Genomic DNA, 827 nt, shown 5'->3' with positions numbered 1-827 from the left:
ACAGACGCTGCTAAACACATCGCTGGGCTATACACCCAGCATATTCCGCATCCAGGGGTCATGCGGTGCCTTACCATCCCACCTCTCGGGCAGCTGAGATAAGTCCTTCTGCCCATGTGTGGTTCTGGTTGTAGAACTCTTTAGCATTGGCTCCGCCCCGACCGGAATTGACTATTTCGTCTTGCACTGTGGTGGCCTTCTCAACCAACATCTGTAATATAATGTAATGTCATGCCATGTCAATTCATGTCATGTCATGTCATGTCGTTTCGTGTCGTGTCGTGTTGTGTCATGCCATGTCTTGTCATATCATGTCATGTCCTGTCATGTCATGCGCAATGCAATGTAATGTAAAACAATCACAATGAGCATCCATGCACGCAATCCAAGTATTAGGCGGGGGTGCCTATTCCGTCTAACTTCTTGGGTGCAGGGTTTCAGGGTTTCTAACCCCCGAAACCCCTAGACCCAAACGTCCAAGCTCTAAATTAAAAAACATTCAAAACTATTAGGTGTCCTATAATCAAAATTGTCCTAAAATTGAAAGGTGTACGAAAATTAAGCTATCTACAATTTGAGCTCTTCGTCTTCTGGTGCTGAGACGGTTTAAGCCCAGCGTTGCTGTGGTGTTCCATACACACGCTATCGCCACCACACCTGTATTGTACAATAAGACGCCCACAAGGATGTTTTCGCTCACATTGTGTGTTAGACCCTCACTTCCTTTCTCTACAACACACACACATACATACATACATACATATACATATATCATATATATATATATATATATATATATATATGTATGTATGTTTATATGTATGTAA

At 42.7% G+C, this 827-nt stretch overlaps 1 protein-coding gene across 1 annotated transcript; it reads right to left on the bottom strand.

Annotated features, from left to right (window-relative positions):
- Nucleotides 1-70: 70 nt before the first annotated feature.
- SARC_17631 (hypothetical protein) lies at nucleotides 71-211 on the bottom strand (the record flags this gene model as incomplete). Its single annotated transcript, XM_014288278.1, has 1 exon — nucleotides 71-211. The coding sequence occupies one exon, from the start codon at nucleotides 209-211 to the stop codon at nucleotides 71-73; it is 141 nt and encodes a 46-aa protein (XP_014143753.1).
- Nucleotides 212-827: the final 616 nt, after the last annotated feature.

This window comes from Sphaeroforma arctica, assembly GCF_001186125.1.
Source record: "Sphaeroforma arctica JP610 unplaced genomic scaffold supercont1.11474, whole genome shotgun sequence".
Taxonomy (NCBI): domain Eukaryota; class Ichthyosporea; order Ichthyophonida; genus Sphaeroforma; species Sphaeroforma arctica.
The sequence above is the reverse complement of the archived record's forward strand: the minus strand, read 5'-3'. Positions and strand labels throughout refer to the sequence as shown.